The 15,909-nt window shown below is 44.2% G+C and overlaps 8 protein-coding genes across 8 annotated transcripts; all 8 read right to left on the bottom strand.

Moving 5' to 3' along the window:
• Positions 1-197: 197 nt before the first annotated feature.
• LSM04_006512 (Nodulin-like) lies at positions 198-1,901 on the bottom strand (the record flags this gene model as incomplete). Its single annotated transcript, XM_067336164.1, has 1 exon — positions 198-1,901. One exon carries the CDS (start codon positions 1,899-1,901, stop codon positions 198-200), a length of 1,704 nt encoding a protein of 567 aa, XP_067192638.1.
• A 697-nt stretch (positions 1,902-2,598) lies between these two features.
• LSM04_000288 (uncharacterized protein) lies at positions 2,599-3,228 on the bottom strand (the record flags this gene model as incomplete). The annotated part of the gene is made up of 1 exon (XM_067336165.1): positions 2,599-3,228. One exon carries the CDS (start codon positions 3,226-3,228, stop codon positions 2,599-2,601), a length of 630 nt encoding a protein of 209 aa, XP_067192288.1.
• A 9-nt stretch (positions 3,229-3,237) lies between these two features.
• LSM04_004103 (Nodulin-like) lies at positions 3,238-4,440 on the bottom strand (the record flags this gene model as incomplete). Its single annotated transcript, XM_067336166.1, has 1 exon — positions 3,238-4,440. The coding sequence occupies one exon, from the start codon at positions 4,438-4,440 to the stop codon at positions 3,238-3,240; it is 1,203 nt and encodes a 400-aa protein (XP_067192508.1).
• An 838-nt stretch (positions 4,441-5,278) lies between these two features.
• LSM04_000414 (Nodulin-like) lies at positions 5,279-7,381 on the bottom strand (the record flags this gene model as incomplete). Its single annotated transcript, XM_067336167.1, has 2 exons — positions 5,279-7,012; positions 7,367-7,381. 2 exons carry the CDS (start codon positions 7,379-7,381, stop codon positions 5,279-5,281), a joined length of 1,749 nt encoding a protein of 582 aa, XP_067192298.1.
• Positions 7,382-8,287: 906 nt separating this feature from the next.
• Positions 8,288-10,471, bottom strand: LSM04_008479 (uncharacterized protein; the record flags this gene model as incomplete). Its single annotated transcript, XM_067336168.1, has 1 exon — positions 8,288-10,471. One exon carries the CDS (start codon positions 10,469-10,471, stop codon positions 8,288-8,290), a length of 2,184 nt encoding a protein of 727 aa, XP_067192750.1.
• A 247-nt stretch (positions 10,472-10,718) lies between these two features.
• Positions 10,719-11,300, bottom strand: LSM04_003576 (uncharacterized protein; the record flags this gene model as incomplete). The annotated part of the gene is made up of 1 exon (XM_067336170.1): positions 10,719-11,300. The coding sequence occupies one exon, from the start codon at positions 11,298-11,300 to the stop codon at positions 10,719-10,721; it is 582 nt and encodes a 193-aa protein (XP_067192486.1).
• A 436-nt stretch (positions 11,301-11,736) lies between these two features.
• Positions 11,737-13,608, bottom strand: LSM04_005155 (uncharacterized protein; the record flags this gene model as incomplete). The annotated part of the gene is made up of 1 exon (XM_067336171.1): positions 11,737-13,608. One exon carries the CDS (start codon positions 13,606-13,608, stop codon positions 11,737-11,739), a length of 1,872 nt encoding a protein of 623 aa, XP_067192563.1.
• A 439-nt stretch (positions 13,609-14,047) lies between these two features.
• On the bottom strand, positions 14,048-15,730 carry LSM04_000113 (Rab-GTPase-TBC domain; the record flags this gene model as incomplete). The annotated part of the gene is made up of 1 exon (XM_067336172.1): positions 14,048-15,730. One exon carries the CDS (start codon positions 15,728-15,730, stop codon positions 14,048-14,050), a length of 1,683 nt encoding a protein of 560 aa, XP_067192272.1.
• Positions 15,731-15,909: the final 179 nt, after the last annotated feature.

Consider the following 15,909-nt stretch of genomic DNA (forward strand, 5'->3'; position numbering starts at 1 on the left):
CCATTTGAAAATACATATAGAAAGAATGCCCCAAAAACAAATTAATAAGCTAGGCATAAACCTTTTCCAGCACCCACAAGAGAACGTCTGATCCTCTGATTGCGAATGAACAGGTTCCATTGTTTCATCGGTTAACAAACCCTCACTCCCTGTAGGCACTTGGACACTCATCTCCCCCCCCCCCCTCCCTCTCCGCCTTAGTAAAGCGGGCAAAGCGCCAATGCACAAATGCGGCAGCACAAGCTGCAACAAGGTTCACAGCCATGAGGACAAACATCTGGTTGCGCACGCAGACGGGGGCATTGCAGGAGGGGGAACTCACCACGCCTGCGCCCCTGAGCATCATACATCTCACCGAACATGAAGCGGTTCAGCGCAATCGTTGACACAATACCGGAGGAAAACAGAAAGTTGTAGTGCTTCCCAATATCCTTGGCGTACATCATTCGGGCCGCCAAAACACCCACACCCCATCCAGCTCCGTTACCAAATGCGCCAAGGAAGAAGGGCAGAATCAGCGCCTGCTGCGGCAGCAGAGCAAAGAACAGGTAGGCAACGAACAAACACAGAGAACCAAGAGGTAGCGCAAATGTCATTAGCATTTCCGATTTTCCCGTCCGTTGCCACTGAGCCAACTTGAGGTCCGCAAAGCCCATAGACATACGACCAACAGCACTGCCCACAGCCATTATGGTGATGTACAGCGTCAGCGTGGGGGTGTCTTTTTCTCCAGAGTTTTTGCTCATGTATATTTGGGCGGCGTTCATCTGCATCACCGTACCCGTACCCCACATTCCAAAGCACGCAATCCACATTGCCCACAGATCAACAGTTAGTAGATTAGCCCAAAAGGAGCCAGTGTACTGTGGTGCGGGTTTGAGCACAGGCTTCTCTTCGCCCTTCGCGTTCGGAGACTCATTTGCATCGCAGACATCTCCATTCATCACACCATCATGCGGTGTATTGGGCGTATCGCCTATCACCTCCATGTGCGTTGGGCGCACCGGAGTGTATCGTCCCAGGAACTGGAACGGCAGCGCCATCGCTGTAAACGATGCCATCAACAGAACGGCGACAACAGAAATTGCCAAATAGCCCGAGTGGGACGTCTTTACGTAGGCCGTGGTAATGGACTGTGTGGTGGAGAATATCAGCACGGCAACGACAAGCGCAAACCCGATCTTCAGACGTCGGCTGGGAGCCCTTTGCTTCATATACAGCTCAAGTGTTCCTTCGCGTTCCGTTATCTCCTCGGCAGTCAGACGCTTCTTCCTCCACGCACAAGGATAGTACACCGGCAACCGCACAAAGTAGGTGCCAACAAGAGTGCAGAGAAGAATCTGGGCGCCAACAAAGTACGCATAGCCAGAGTAGTTGTTGTCCTTGATATTATCAGAATTGGCCGATTTGAACCACCCGTTGAAGTACGCCATGAGCACTGAAGTGCCAAGACCGCTGAAGGTCTTCTGGATCAACACCACATAACCGCGATCCATAGGGAACTGCATCATAAGCGGCATCACTGTGGCAACATCCATCGCTGGACAACCCAGATAAAGTATAGCGTTAAATATAGAGAAGTGTATTACAGTGGGATTTGCAATCTTGTCATCGAAAGTAAGACCAAAGAGCAAGAATCCCAGAAAGCCCAAGAACCCTGCAAGCGGAAACACGACCATGGGACCAGCATAATCAAACAGCATACCCGCAAGAAAGCTGCAGTAGCCAACACAGTTACCAACTGTACTGATTGTTGTGATATCACTCTGGGACATGCCGTACTTCTCCCGCAGGTGGTCAGTGAATAAACTGAAACCATATGTGGAGGAGATGGCAACACCAACATAGACACCTGCCATCAGCATCCGCATGCGACACAGGTCATCAACGATATGTACCATGTCTGGGCTGTTTGCGACGCAAAGGAAAGGAATAACCTTACAGGTATAATTGGCCTAGTCAGCGTGGCTTCTACGGGTTGGATTAAGGGTAGTAAAAAAAAAAAAAAAGAAGAGACAGGGACAGATACAGGAAACATTATTTTAAGAAAACCCCAGGCGACAATCTTGTAACAAGTCTCTCAGTTCTCTTTTGCACAAAGACATGAATTTTCATCGGTTATCCTTCGGGGAGAGGCAAAATAATCTATCGCTTGTCGATAAATATTTACCTAAGACAAACAATGCACCGTGTATCATTTCACACTGAAAGTTAACAGACAGGATACAACCGCTCAGTAAATCCGCCCACCCAGAGTCAAACACAAAAAATTTTGTCATGAAAATTAAGAAGGACCGCACAAACAATTCACGTGCCAACATTATTTTATCCACCCACTGTCGTGCAGGGTTGGAGTTTTGTTGCGCTATGTTTGCGAGTCATAACCAATATAGAGCCTAACCCTGTGCACAGGCGGACAACAATCCAACACACAGTGCACAAGTTACGCACGCACAGAAACGCATGTCTCTGCAAGACACTCGCTTAAGTGGAAAAAAACAAAGAAAATACAATAAAAAAAAACGGAGGAGACACAAATAACAGCTCCAATAAAATGGAAAAACGCCTTATGTACTCCGTGGTCCGCGGGTATTGGGACTACGCCTTCGCCCGACAAGAGAACGTCTGATCCTCTGATTGCGAATGAACAGGTTCCATTGTTTCATCGGTTAACAAACCCTCACTCCCTGTAGGCACTTGGACACTCATCTCCTCCCTCTCCCTCTCCCTCTCCGCCTTAGTAAAGCGGGCAAAGCGCCAATGCACAAATGCGGCAGCACAAGCTGCAACAAGGTTCACAGCCATGAGGACAAACATCTGGTTGCGCACGCAGACGGGGGCATTGCAGGAGGGGAACTCACCACGCCTGCGCCCCTGAGCATCATACATCTCACCGAACATGAAGCGGTTCAGCGCAATCGTTGACACAATACCGGAGGAAAACAGAAAGTTGTAGTGCTTCCCAATATCCTTGGCGTACATCATTCGGGCCGCCAAAACACCCACACCCCATCCAGCTCCGTTACCAAATGCGCCAAGGAAGAAGGGCAGAATCAGCGCCTGCTGCGGCAGCAGAGCAAAGAACAGGTAGGCAACGAACAAACACAGAGAACCAAGAGGTAGCGCAAATGTCATTAGCATTTCCGATTTTCCCGTCCGTTGCCACTGAGCCAACTTGAGGTCCGCAAAGCCCATAGACATACGACCAACAGCACTGCCCACAGCCATTATGGTGATCTACAGCGTCAGCGTGGGGGTGTCTTTTTCTCCAGAGTTTTTGCTCATGTATATTTGGGCGGCGTTCATCTGCATCACCGTACCCGTACCCCACATTCCAAAGCACGCAATCCACATTGCCCACAGATCAACAGTTAGTAGATTAGCCCAAAAGGAGCCAGTGTACTGTGGTGCGGGTTTGAGCACAGGCTTCTCTTCGCCCTTCGCGTTCGGAGACTCATTTGCATCGCAGACATCTCCATTCATCACACCATCATGCGGTGTATTGGGCGTATCGCCTATCACCTCCATGTGCGTTGGGCGCACCGGAGTGTATCGTCCCAGGAACTGGAACGGCAGCGCCATCGCTGTAAACGATGCCATCAACAGAACGGCGACAACAGAAATTGCCAAATAGCCCGAGTGGGACGTCTTTACGTAGGCCGTGGTAATGGACTGTGTGGTGGAGAATATCAGCACGGCAACGACAAGCGCAAACCCGATCTTCAGACGTCGGCTGGGAGCCCTTTGCTTCATATACAGCTCAAGTGTTCCTTCGCGTTCCGTTATCTCCTCGGCAGTCAGACGCTTCTTCCTCCACGCACAAGGATAGTACACCGGCAACCGCACAAAGTAGGTGCCAACAAGAGAGCAGAGAAGAATCTGGGCGCCAACAAAGTACGCATAGCCAGAGTAGTTGTTGTCCTTGATATTATCAGAATTGGCCGATTTGAACCACCCGTTGAAGTACGCCATGAGCACTGAAGTGCCAAGACCGCTGAAGGTCTTCTGGATCAACACCACATAACCGCGATCCATAGGGAACTGCATCATAAGCGGCATCACTGTGGCAACATCCATCGCTGGACAACCCAGATAAAGTATAGCGTTAAATATAGAGAAGTGTATTACAGTGGGATTTGCAATCTTGTCATCGAAAGTAAGACCAAAGAGCAAGAATCCCAGAAAGCCCAAGAACCCTGCAAGCGGAAACACGACCATGGGACCAGCATAATCAAACAGCATACCCGCAAGAAAGCTGCAGTAGCCAACACAGTTACCAACTGTACTGATTGTTGTGATATCACTCTGGGACATGCCGTACTTCTCCCGCAGGTGGTCAGTGAATAAACTGAAACCATATGTGGAGGAGATGGCGAGACCAACATAGACACCTGCCATCAGCATCCGCATGCGACACAGGTCATCAACGATCTGTACCATATCCCTTACCTTTTTTTCCCAATAGAAACTAATATTTTTAAAAAAAAAATTTTTGCTAACTTAAAATGTTGTAAAAAAAAAATGCAGTCATATATTTAGGTTATTTGACGTTTTTTAAAAAAAAAAAAGTTGTTTGTATGTGATGCAACCAATAATACATAGACACTAAAAGATGTGGAATTGAAAATACCTATTATGTCAAAAACAATAGAAATATTAATATTGTTGCCTTATTTGATTTAATTATCTTTGAGGGCAATGACACTGGGGAAAGCATAGGAGAAGCCAAATTCCTCAGCTCTTAGTTCCTCATTTATTGAATTTATAGGGATTTGCAAATTATGGAGTAGGAGCCTACATTTCAAAGGGTACTCAAACAACAAGGTGTTGAGTAATGCTATCTCTACATCTCACGGTGGCATTTTTCCAGCAAACGGAAATCATAATGATTGAGGAACAAAAGAATAAAAAAAGAAAAAAAAAGCAATACTGTTCTCGGGAAAATAATAAGAAACATTATTAATAAGCATTTCACAGAATCAATAACTCCACTTTTAGCAGGAAGTGATGCTGGAGTTGACCCAAACAAATAATGTTAATGAAGAAATACATCATTTTTTTAAAGTTCCTCAGTTAGACATCCAGACTCTTCAATCATAATATATATATACCACACTTGTTAACGACACATACCCATCGAAATTTAAAAGAACCTTTATAATACAAGGTGCAAAAAAAAAAGGCACTGCAAAAAAAAAAAAAAAAGCTTTAAAAATTGTATCGCTGAGGGCAAACAATATTGTTCACATGAAAATGTAGCTCTGGTTGTGTTAACGTGTCAGTTGTGTGGGGGGTGGGCGATTGCGTCCATATTATCCCCTATATCACACGAATATTGAACAGGACCCTCTGCAGAGTAATCAGCACGAGTCTTCTTCACGAAACTGCGGTAGCGAATGTGAACAAAAGTGCTTGCAACGATTGCAGTCACGTTCACGCACAACAAGATGATCAGCGCATTTTGCACGCATGCCTTGCCACCGCAATATGGATATGTACCATTCTTTCTTGCCTGTCGCGTGAATTGCTCGCCGTACGCGAAGCGGTTTAGGGCGATGACAGCAACCAATGCTCCCGAAAAAATAAAATTGTAGTGCTTGCCGATGTCCTTCGCATACAGAGAACGCATCATTAGTGCTGTGCTCGCCCAACTGGATCCGTTGCCAAATGCGCCCAAAAAGAACCCGATGATGACCGCTTTGGATCGCAGAGGCAGTACAAGTAGGAGGAGTACGCTCAACACGAGTGCAATTGATGCAATCGGGTAGATACAGGTAATCACAGGACGTTTTCCGGGAGCCCGTCGGAGAATCAAAGTCTCCAGGAATCCAATGGAAAGACGACCAAAGGCACTCCCGACACCCATGATGGCCGAATACATCGAGTTCGTCGCGACGTCGTATTCGTTGTCATTCAATGCACGGTATATCTGGGCGCTGTTGAAGGTGATGACAAGGCCACATCCCCAAGTAGCCAGCGTGTTCCACCATATCAACCACAGGTCGGGTGTCTTTAGGTCCTCCCAGAATGTGCCCTGGTACTGTGGATCAAGGTTGCTTTCTTCCATCATCATGGTGTTCTCGTCCAGCACCGCTTTATCCCCAACCAGCCGTCCTCCCAACTCCGGGGCCTGTGGCAGGGGTGGAAGTGCCTCGTTCGCCGGAACTGACATGCCCCCAAGGAACGGTAGGGGTGCCGCCATCAGTCCCAGCATGTGCACAAGCACAATCGCCCCGACTGCAATGCCTGTGCGGGACGTCTCCGAAACGCCCTTGATGTATGCTGAGCACAATGACTGCGTCGTCAGATAAATGCTCAATGAGAAGGTGATGATGAAACCGAGAAAAAAACGTCGCTGCGGGGGTCGCTGCTGCAGGTAGTATGGCTCAATCAGTTGTCGCCGCAGCTGCACCTCCTCTGGCACTTTTTTCTTTTCACAATCGAGGATGTGGTACGGGGGGAAACGAATAAAAAACGTCGAAAAAGATCCCATAACCACCAGAACACCCGTTAGGAAATACATGTAGGCAGCATACTCCTCGCGAAAAAAACCGATATTGATCGCAGCAAGCACAGAGACACCGAGGCCAGCGAACGTCTTCATCAGTGCCACCACAAGGCCCCTGTTAAGCGGAAAGCTCCCCAGCACTGCCATCAACGAACCAGTGTCAAACGAGATACATCCAAAATTCAGGAAAGCGCAAAAGATAGCAAAGCGCACCACGGAGGCAGCAATCAACCCATTAAACACCAGACCGTAGAGGAGGGCGCCGAGCGCAGACAAGGTAGTGGCAATAATGAGCACCCAAATAGGCCCTGCGTAGTCCAACAACATCCCACCAGGAAAGGTCACAAAACCGACAACAATCCCGGTGGTAGTGATGGTCGTCAGATCGTTCCCGTCAAGTCCATAGCCGACCTGAAGATGGTTGCTGATGAGGTTGAACCCGTAGAAGACAGAAGCAGAACCTGCGGCGGCAAGCCCGCCCACCAGTATACGAAAGCGACCAAGCTCGTTTATGTGTTATTCTGTGGTAGCCATTCGTAGCTGTTTAACTTGTTTGAAAAGTATCTTTTTGCTGTGGGAGGTTTTATTTTTTCTAAGGAGAACGAATGATCTGTCTCATGAAAGTATTTGTAGATAAAAATGGAGGAATGCATGGGATATAGTTACAAAAATAAAAAATAAAAGGAAGAAGGGGTCAAGGGTACACCTAGTGTAGCATTTTATCTAGAAGCAGTAAAAATTTGCATACATATATATATATATATATATATATATATATACACATAATGTGTATATATTTAGCCCATAAGATTAAACTTTTAATATACCGAATAGGAACACATTAAGAGAAAAAATTACCTGGGCACAAAGCATTTGGCAGAAACATCTGGTGGCGCGTAGCGAAGATGTTAAAAAACAAAGTGACCTTCACGATTTCAAGGGATGAATGATAAATATCGTACGAGGAGCCGTTCAAGGAGGAAAGTCACGCGCTTGGTACCTTCGTACAATTGGTTCCCAAGTATCCGAAAAAAAAAAAAACGAACTAGCAAAGAAGTTGCACTATTAAGCATGAGCTGAAAGTAGAGTCAAATGGCAAATGTCTTGTGTGGATAATACGTACATACACAGAGAGAAATAGAGAGAAATACACACACGGAGAGACATTCCGTTGGCATGTGCCCTCTCCTATTATCATAAAAATAATTGCAAAAAGAAGGGGCGGTATTGACTACGTGCAGGTAGAACTGCGAATAAACTGGTGATGTGCACAGTTTATTGTATGTTTTGATAGTTATGTGTTATCTTCGTTTTGGATCCCATTTGTTGATGCCTAATACCTAGTTCTATCATTTCATTCACTTTGAAAACTAGAGAATTTTCGTAAATCGCATTGTTAGGAAGAAAACATTTGGATGATAAATTGATACTTCAAATGTTCAGATGTAGCGAAGAATCCAGCTAGTCACAACATCTTTATTTTCCTGTTTTGTAAAGAATTATATAATGTGTCAGACCATTCATGAATAAGACAGAGGACACATGCCTTTCAATAATGATTATCACAAAAATCTGCAATATTTATCCTACCCCACAAGCATCAACCCCCATACAGAGACAGTCTCATTAAAAAACCCCTCTCTCCATCACTCTCTTGATGCTGAAAAAGCACCTAAAAAGAGAAAAACCAAGAAACAGTCTATCATGGTTAGCTAGATCCTCATGCAGAGGAGAGAAAGTAAAGAAACCTTTTTTCTTCTTGTACATTCCTTGAGTTCTTTAAAATAGCCAGTATCTCAAAAGTATGGCTAATAATGGTAGCAATACGACAGCTATAATCAATTGTATCTTTTGCAGGGTGATATTCCAGTAGAAGAATAACTTATTTGAGTCCTCTTCTAACGGGAAAAGCAAAAGATCCATGGATTTTGGTCGTATGGAGAACCCTTTCCCCATACTTACGACCCTATTGGCTGAGGGTGTCGCCATTTTTTCTCTTTTTGTCTTATTATCATGTGCACAGTTTGCAGGGATAACGTTGTTCGTTGGGCTTTCTTCTTGCCTTTGCCTACAAAATGAAATACGGGACACCCCACTCTTGATAGAAGATTGAAGTAATCCATTTGGCAAACGCTCCCAAAACGGCAAAATTGACACCACAACATTTTGTGCAATATCACTCGTCAAAACATCATTTATAGGTGATACAGCTACACAGGAAACAGGTTCGCGATGCAGTGCAGGAAATTGTTTTGCCTCACGTTTGTCCTTTGATGGCCGCATCGAAAGCATCTGAAAGTTACCATCATTGGAGTGGACCATCGATATAAGAGTTCCTTCAACTGTGCCTGCCAACCAATAAGAAGGTATGATTGTTCCTACTCCCTGTCCTCTCACGACGGTGGGAGCTACAGAGTCAGCAGATCCACACTGTTCGTAGTGACAAGGAGAAATGGAAGTAACGCCTTCTTTCACGAGGGGTGATGGTTGGGAAGAAAATTGAACACGCAAAGCAAGTTTTTTAAACTCTTTATTTCCAGAATTATGTGACATTGCCTCACCACAAGAACCCAAGTCAGAAGCAATGAGAGGAGAAATAGCCCTGCTAGAATCAGTTATAGATGGAATATTAGTTGATAGCAATTGGTCATCGCAAATAGCACTTGTACTTAAGACCTGTGCTGTAAGCATGTACGATTGATTACCCATCACATCGTAAACAACGACTACAAGACCAGCAACTGGCATCGCACCCCGAGATCCTTCCTTACAATGTAGACTTCGAGACTTTTTCCAGATAACTTCTACGGCAGATGGAGAAACATCCTCCACACCAAACAGTTGTACCAATCGCATGGAAGACTTCATCAATGAGAAGGGAATACGACAGTCATTTCCAGTGAAAACACATGCATCTTCAAGAGTATTAGTACAAAGTTCTTTCTCATTCTGACTATCGTTCTTACTCCTATTATTTTTATCACCAGTAGCATCTTTGCGTAAATTACGACGAAGTTTCATTGTGCATAGTCGAATCGTTTTGTCCTGCACAAGAGCAGCAATAATAAGATAATCGGAGTGATGCCAACGTCTTTTCGTACCACTACGACCACTTCCCTTTTTAGGTAAAAAAAAACGATTAGCGTGAAGATCGTTCACACGGGCTGGAAGTTTCCAGGAGGCAATAGGTTTTATTCCCTTTCCTGCTAATTGGGAAGAGTCAGCTGCCGTGGTATCTTGCTGCTTTGATATCTCTCTATTCTTATCTTTACATGCGCTAGTGGTAAAATCCGAAGTTAATGTTTCTTCTCCAGTCGCTATGGGAGAAGCATTTAATTCAACAGATACAGACTCAGTGGGAACTTCCAAAAAAGAACGAAGACTGTATACATACACTCCACATTCGTCATGTGCTACTACAAGAGCGCCTTGTACAAGGGCAATAGGTTTCTTGTCAGGGTTTTTTTTGTCTGATGGAAGCGAGACGCAGGCTAAGCAACGCAAGGATAAATCATCTTTTTCGGAGACCCGTCGCACCTCTACAAATGAAAAACATGTAATATGACTTACTGCAATATAACCTACAACTCCATGAGAAAGTTGTATTTCGTCAACACACGGCAAAAAGGATGATGCACACCATGGAATTTTTTCCCCCATCTCAATAGCTGCGACAAACCTCCATGGACGCAATGGCAGTTCCCCCTCTCCACGTTCATATTTTTTGTTATTAGTATTATTACTATTATTATTTTCTCTCGGTGAAGTGTCAACAGCAATTATCGTCAACAAGTTAGCCATACCAAAACGTCTTCCACCTCCACCCGCACCAACCACTGCGTGACGCTCATCTATCCATCGCGCAAAATACACCGGTGAGGGAAACTGCATGTACCGTGGGTTCTTCCCAGAAGCCACCACCTCTTCACCTGGATGTGAAGAAGAAGAAGTTTCTCCGCTCATTGAATCTGAATTCTTCTAACCTAACTCAATCTTGGATTGGTTATTAACTTGTTTATTTATTTGTATCACTATGCTTCGTTCCGCTACAACAAAAGAACCTGGAAAGAAAGAGAAAAGGGGATGAAAAGAATCAATAATCAATACTAATACCAATAATAGTAATAACATCAGAAGCGAAAAAAGGAGAATTCTTTATCTTTCTTTCTTTCCTTCCTTTTCCCTTTCCTTTACACAACTTCTCTCCACCTCAATTAACACGCCAACGGTAGTTAAAGCGATCATTATGAATCTGCTTCATCGTTGCCACATGTTTCGGCACAACATTTACCGTTGGCAGTGTCCGCACCTTCCGCCTAATTGCGGCCCACTTCCGCTCCCGCTGCTCAGTCGTTGCCGCCTCACATGGGTCTCCCAGGGCGGCGTTGACGGCGGCCTGTCCATACCGATTGACTAACCGCGCCTGATCCTCCAGCACCTTCATCGTCTTAAACTGCATAAAGGCAATGAAGGACTTCTGCAGACGTCGGTGCCAGCGCCGCCGCAGCATCTCACCCTCACGTAACTTACACTCGGTCGAACTAGACTTTTGCTGGTAGGAGCGAAAAAGCTGAAAGTGGCGAATGCGGGAACGGTGGACGTAGTGCATGATGCGACGGTCAATTAGTGTGATTGGCTCGTTACGCTTCACTTCCTCTATCATTGGTGTGCGGCCGTAAAAGTGACTCACACCACCATGAGCACCTTTCCATTTACTGTACTTCATCGTTCCCATCGCCTTGCGATGATACATCATGTAGCCACCATGGCATATTGGTGTACTGCGGAGCATGGCTGCTGTCTTCTACTCTCCTGCTATCACACACACACACACAAACACAGTAAAAAAAAAAACAGCTAAACTATTTGTTATTTTTATTTATGATTTCTTTCTATACTCACCACTGCCGCCGCGGCTCCTTCCGTTTAGAGTGACTACCTCCACTAGGCAAGCTACAGATAAAAAAAAATAAAATAAAAAATAAATGAAGGAATGGCAAAGTATTTCTTTTTATAATTTGAAATTATTTTATTTAATTACCAACGTATATACCAATGGTACCTTAATAGAAAATGAAAGAGGAACGAAGCATATGTTGTGATTCTTTCTTTGCCGCTATCGCCGTGATGTAGTTCTCTCAAATATCTCTTGTTTTTTTTTTGTGTGTGTGTATGTACGTATGCATCTATGTATCTTTCTGTCGTACATATATTTCATTAATAAGGTGTTAAGAACGGGTAAGTTCCAAAACGGCCGCCACGTAGTACGGAGTCATGGTACTAACCGATTCTCGTGAAGACTTTTCTCCCTCCTTTGTTCTTCCTTCCACTTCTTCTTCTTCACATCCTTTCTGTTCTCCCAATACCTCTACCTCTTCTAATTCCCCATCCTCACACACATCATTATGTGGTATCAGTACGGCAAGTACCAACGCATAGTACTTCATTGAACAATTCCAGCGGTTATCACATAACCAATGCACACTTCTCCTTTTTGTGTCATCCTCGTTCGAAGTGGAAAAAAATAGTTGTGCGTAAGAAAGAAGAGGATCACTCTTCACTTCACCCTTACCTATATCTGGTAAGGGGTTACCGTTAGACTGCTCTAACTTTACTACCCCAATTGTTCCCGCCTCTGTTGTTCCACCACGCCCTGTCCTCATTTCTTCTTGGTATAGTGTACTAGTACGAAGCAAGAGTAAAATCTGATCTGCTTCCCCCACTAAAATAACAAAACAACAATAGTTATTGGCTAATTCAATCAACTCTTCTTGTACAGTGAGAAACTGTTTGGGTACTGAAACTTTATAACGACATGGGTCAAGATCGCATGGAGATGGAAAGAGAAGCGGCGGTGGCAACGGAGGCGATCCATCAAGATGAGATTCTGTGTTACTAACCGTAAATGGCATATGTGCCATTTGAGAGTGATCCAAAGACGAACGAGTTTGTTCACAATTAACACGAATGTAGCGTAGAAAAGGGGGAAGTCCAAAATACTCTGCAACATTTAGTAAATGTCTCAAAAATTCAAAACGAGAACGCCTATGAATAATATAACAACCAGCAGAAACACGTAGTGGTGGAAAAGAGATAGTGCCACATAATTCCGTACAAAGACTATTCTTATTTACTTCTTCCATTAAATCATTAATAACCGTTTGTTCATCGTTGTGTAATGAGGTTATCTCTGGCATGGATTCTATAGTATTATCCTTATCTTGTGTAGTACCAAAGAGAAGAGTTATAATATCACTCTTTGATTTACATTCTCGAAGTGAAGGTAAAATACGTGTATGCACTTCATGAAGCTGCCAAAGACGTTTTAAACGACGCAAACGATCCCGCAATGCCCTCGGGGTTGTGGGAGGAATTGCAAATATAGCAGAAGAAGAAGTACTTGTAGTAGTCGTATCACTGATACCGTTTACCACAGCTGATCCACAAAGAGCGGAGAACTTCATAGGCACTGCAGCTTCAGCCAGTTGAACCAAGTTCTGTATGATCTCCCATGTTTTACTTCTTTTTTCCTTTAATGAATCGTTATCTTCGTTATTATCATAAGATTCCGTCAAGGCAGCTGCATCAACAATAGCTTGAATTGCAACCAAAAGCCTATCCGTGGAGAGTCCTGAAAACGGGTACTGTAACCGAGATGATGTGACCAGTAGCGGGGACTCTGCTTCTATCATGGTTCCAATGTTTGCTAATGCCTGAGTTAGCGCATCGTGCCGGCAGAAACTCTTCCAGAAACTCACAATTGGATTGCCCGGTTGCAAACTTAATATACCACCACCACCAACTTGCTGCCGCTGTTGTTGTAATTGTTGTGGTTGTTCTTGTTCCTGTAATTGTTGTTGTTGTAATGGTTGTTGTCTCTGTGCAGTAGTATGTGATCCTGCAGGTCTCCCCCGCTTCCCTCTCCCTCTACCGCCTGCAATCAAACTCCTATCATTAAAATCAGCGGGAGAAACGTGTTGAAGAGATGCTGAGATGGACTGTGACGTCTCTAGAGGCGTCTTCCTTCCCCCACGCCCTACACCCGAAGCAGCAGCCGCAGCAGCAGCAGATGTGGATCCTGCTCGTCGCCCGCGTGCCATGGAGCTTTATTTTTTATTTTATTTCCTTTTTTATATTTTATCTTTTTTTTTGTTGTTATTGTTGTTATTTTTCCCCGTACGAGATGTATTGCGGCTCCCTCTTTTGCGTTAGGGACAGGGGTGACGTGCAGGAAGGAGCAACTGAAAAGAGAAAGGGGGAAAAAATTGGAAATTCCAATAGAACCCATAAGAGTAAACAAGAAAACAAAGAACCCATCTATATATCTATATATAGATATATATACGTATATTACAGTAAATTAGCTGTACGCAATTATAATAAAGTACAATACCCGCACATATATCGGGACACAAACAGATTGGGATGGAAAGAGAGAAAGGGAATCAGAAAAAGGAAGAGAATATGGAGTAAGAAAGAGGTATTGAGATCATCAATAGTACCTTGCAAATACAAATACTCAATCCATATATCAGTAATTCATTTTATTTCCTCATCTGTTTCACTAGTATCCCCTAAGGCAAGGTCCTCCATCTCACATCCACAACTCTCTTCCCTCTTCCTCCACCTTGGAGAACCCATATCGGTTGTCGAATTGCAAACGTAGTATTCCTGCTCCTTTTCTCCATGTGCATCTTCAAGAAGACGATTCGCTTCCACCAAGCGTCGCCATGCGTTTACTGCTATTTTTTCTGCAAATCCCGTCCCAGCGAAGAAATCACTGTACGCGCCCTGATGTGGTTCTATCGGTAGCGTCGACATACGTCTACGGGAAGAGTCTACAGCTGTGGGCGTAGTAATAGGCGGTTGTGCCGCAGTTTCTTCTTCTTGTAATAGAGCAGATTTGTTACGCAGTGCTGCACGGCGTTGTTCGCGTTTTTGATGCTCTTCCACTACTGTAGGTCTTGCCCGATGACGCATTCTTTGTACCGTAGTCGGCACAAGACGCATTTCCGTCGCTGTTCGGACAAGTTTCTCAGCGTCAAATAAACGTTTAGCGGAGTGATTTAAACTCAAAACAACATCACCTGCATCATTGCAACGAAGTAATTCAGACTGGTGAAGTTTTAATACTGCTAAAATTATGGCAAGTGGAACACATGAGTGTTCAGCAGGGTGGGCATGCTCAGCAAAGAGACAGTCCCATACACGTATAACGGTTAAAATAGGGAAAACGTTAACAAAGAGAACCATAATCCATGCTGAAACGAGAGTTCCAACTTCAAAGCGAAGTTTTGCAAAATGTCGTGCGAGTTGTGGCAAACGTTCTTGTACAAGGGTCTCCAGTACATACTGATCCACCTTTGTACCTATCAATGTTTCTGAGTACAAATCATTGGGTAGCAGATTCTCTAACAAATGACACATTAACCAAAAGGTACTTTCCTCATCATCAAGTACTAGCAATAAAAAAGCTACAAGATAGTTAAATGATTGACAATAGTTTAACAGTGGATTGCGCCAACAAAGAGCATGTAGCACATTGCGTGCTTTGCAGGTTCCTATTTCACCCGGTGAAAAATATGGATGTGATGGAAAAGTACGGTAAAGATCCTTCTCAATAGCTTCTCCATGTTCATCACGCATATACCCATGTCGTCTTAAAAGAGATCTACAAAATCCAACATTTTCTTCCATTCTCACAGCCATTCCCGATAATGTTAACCAAATTACACCACGTATATGACTTGGAGCACCGTAGTGACACAACGTATGCCGCATGGAATCCATCGATTCTCTTGTAGCACTAGATAATAGTGGAATACCCTTAGAATAAGTTTGCCAATGTTTTTCACATCGTTGTAATGCAGCTCGCACTAATGGCATCGCAGAGAGTTCTGCCTCTCGTTGTTCTATATTACTACTAAGAGGAAAGCCCATCCGCTCCGCTGAGGCCCAATGTTCTGGACTAAATTTTTCTGGAAGCAGTTGCAATTCATTCAAGATATGTGTTGAGGTATTGTAAACATTATGCTCCTCTACAGCTGCTTCGGATGACTGCGGTAGTCTATCAGATGAGGCGGTAGATCGTGGTTCACCCGCAAAAGTAACTGTTGATGCAGAAGAAGCAGAGAAAGAAGCAACATCTGTGATACTTTTGTTTTCTTCCTCATGCATGATCTTATTCTCATCCCACGCAAAACGCCTGGGGTGAGGCAACATGCGGGAAGAGGGAGAGCAAGTTTGAATAACAATAAAGAACAACGAAAGGAAAAAAGGAAATATTAAGCCACTCCCCCCACCAACAAAATAGGTGCGCAACGCCACAGCGTCTACAACCACCTTTCAATGCGCACTTGCCTTTGAAAATGAGAAGGAAGAAATAAAGAAAAAAAGGAAAG

This window comes from Trypanosoma melophagium, assembly GCF_022059095.1.
Source record: "Trypanosoma melophagium isolate St. Kilda chromosome Unknown ctg2segment0, whole genome shotgun sequence".
NCBI classification, from domain to species: domain Eukaryota; phylum Euglenozoa; class Kinetoplastea; order Trypanosomatida; family Trypanosomatidae; genus Trypanosoma; species Trypanosoma melophagium.